At 50.3% G+C, this 1,878-nt stretch overlaps 1 gene segment (V, D, J or C); it reads left to right on the top strand.

Moving 5' to 3' along the window:
- The first annotated feature begins 238 nt into the window (after positions 1-238).
- On the top strand, positions 239-758 carry LOC128587361 (probable non-functional immunoglobulin lambda variable 5-48). The segment is given in 2 exon segments: positions 239-295; positions 418-758. Coding segments are annotated over 2 exon segments (387 nt in total).
- The last annotated feature ends 1,120 nt before the right edge of the window (positions 759-1,878 follow it).

Below are 1,878 nucleotides of genomic sequence, written 5' to 3'. Positions count from 1 at the left end.
TCCCCTGAGCAGGGACCTTTGTATGGTCTCAGCAGGTGCTTCCTCCCAGGGCTCCCCCAAGGAGCAAAGCAAACCTCCCCCTCCTCAGTCTGCAGGAAGAGCTGAGCCCCAGCGTAAGATCAGGGAGGGGCTGGGCAGTCCCTGGATGGAGAGGAATTTGCATGAGCAGCCCCTCCTGTGCAGAGGGTGGGGAGAAAAGGGGGCCTGGGGCAGCCCAGCCCCACTGTGGGGACCAGGGCTGTGTCCACCATGGCCTGGGCTGCTGTCCTCCGCCTGATCCTCTCTCACTGCTCAGGTAGGGACTGGACTCAGAAGCCAGGAACAGCTCCTATCCCAATTCTTGATCTTCTGGGAAAGATTTCTGAGACACCTGACCTTTGACTCTGCCCCAGGAAGCACTTGTGTCTGTGTTTGCAGGTGCCCTCTCCCAGCCTGTGCTGACTCAGCCGCCCTCCCTCTCTGCATCCCTGGGAGCATCAGCCAGACTCACCTGCACCCTGAGCAGTGGCATCAATGTTGGTAGCTATACCATATACTGGTACCAGCAGAAGCCAGGGAGCCCTCCCCGGTACCTCCTGTACTACTACTCAGACTCAAGTAAACACCAGGGCTCCGGGGTCCCCAGCCGCTTCTCTGGATCCAAAGACGCCTCCGCCAATGCAGGGATCCTGAACATCTCTGGGCTGCAGGCCGAGGATGAGGCTGACTATTACTGTGGCATATGGCACAGCAGTGCTTCTCACAGTGACACAAGCTGATGGGGAAGTGGGACAAAAACAGCCTGCTGCTCTTACCAGTTTATGTTAAAATGTATCCATACTACTATTATTCAAACACATCACAAATTTTTCCTAGTTTTTTTTCCAAGAGAGTATGAACATTCAACACAATCAAAGAAAAGCCAAAATAATTCTTAAACCACAATATTACTCAAGATCAATTAATTCTGCTAAACTGCATCTTTATCTAAAATTCAGCTACATCCACAGGGCGATGAAGAATTGTGTCTAATTAGCAACGAGCATTCCCGTCCCAGGTCCCCTCCTAGCTCTGGGAATCCACCATGGCCACAGTGAGACTCCCCCCTCCCCTCCCAGCAGCCAGAGCAGTGACAGGACCAGGACTGGCCGTGCCCACTACACTCTGGGAAATGTGACACGAAGGACAGGGTCTGGTCAAAATGGGGATGTGGACAACATGAAAAGAGAGAAAAGGGTGGCGCCTGTGGCTCAAGGAGTAGGGCACCGGTCCCATATGCCGGAGGTGGCGGGTTCAAACCTAGCCCCGGCCAAAAAAAAAAAAAAAAAAAAAAAAGAGAGAAAAGGATTTGTCATCCATCAGTTTCAAAGTCAAACAGCGGAACAACAGAAAGATCATTTCTCACTCCTGATGCTGCTCCAGATGGACGTTTTAGACCCTGCTGGGATTGAATGATGCAAAAACATGCACCCTCTTAATCCCAAATTACAAACTCCAGCCCATTACCTGGAGCTTATGACATAAGTTGTATGTTGAACATTTATGTTAGAACATATCAAGTAAGAGAGAAAATACAATCTGTTTTCGTGGTCATCTCAGTTATGTGTGAATCACTGTGGAAATGTTACAGCTCAATGACTGTATTTTTTTTTTTTTTGAGACAGAGTCTCACTTTGTCACCCCCAGTAGAGCTCTGTGGTGTCTTAGCTCACAGCAACCTGAAACTTTTGGGCTCAAGCGATTCTCTTGCCTCAGCCTCCCAAATAGCTGGGACTACCAGCATCCTCCACAATGCCCAGCTATTTTTAGAGAAGGGGTCTCACTCTGGCTCAGGCTGGTCTTGAACCTGTGAGCTGAAGAAATCCACCCACCTAGGCCTCCCAGAGTGCTGGGATTACA

The sequence above is a fragment of the Nycticebus coucang genome, chromosome 6, assembly GCF_027406575.1.
Source record: "Nycticebus coucang isolate mNycCou1 chromosome 6, mNycCou1.pri, whole genome shotgun sequence".
In the NCBI taxonomy this organism is placed as follows: Eukaryota; Metazoa; Chordata; class Mammalia; order Primates; family Lorisidae; genus Nycticebus; species Nycticebus coucang.
The sequence above is the reverse complement of the archived record's forward strand: the minus strand, read 5'-3'. Positions and strand labels throughout refer to the sequence as shown.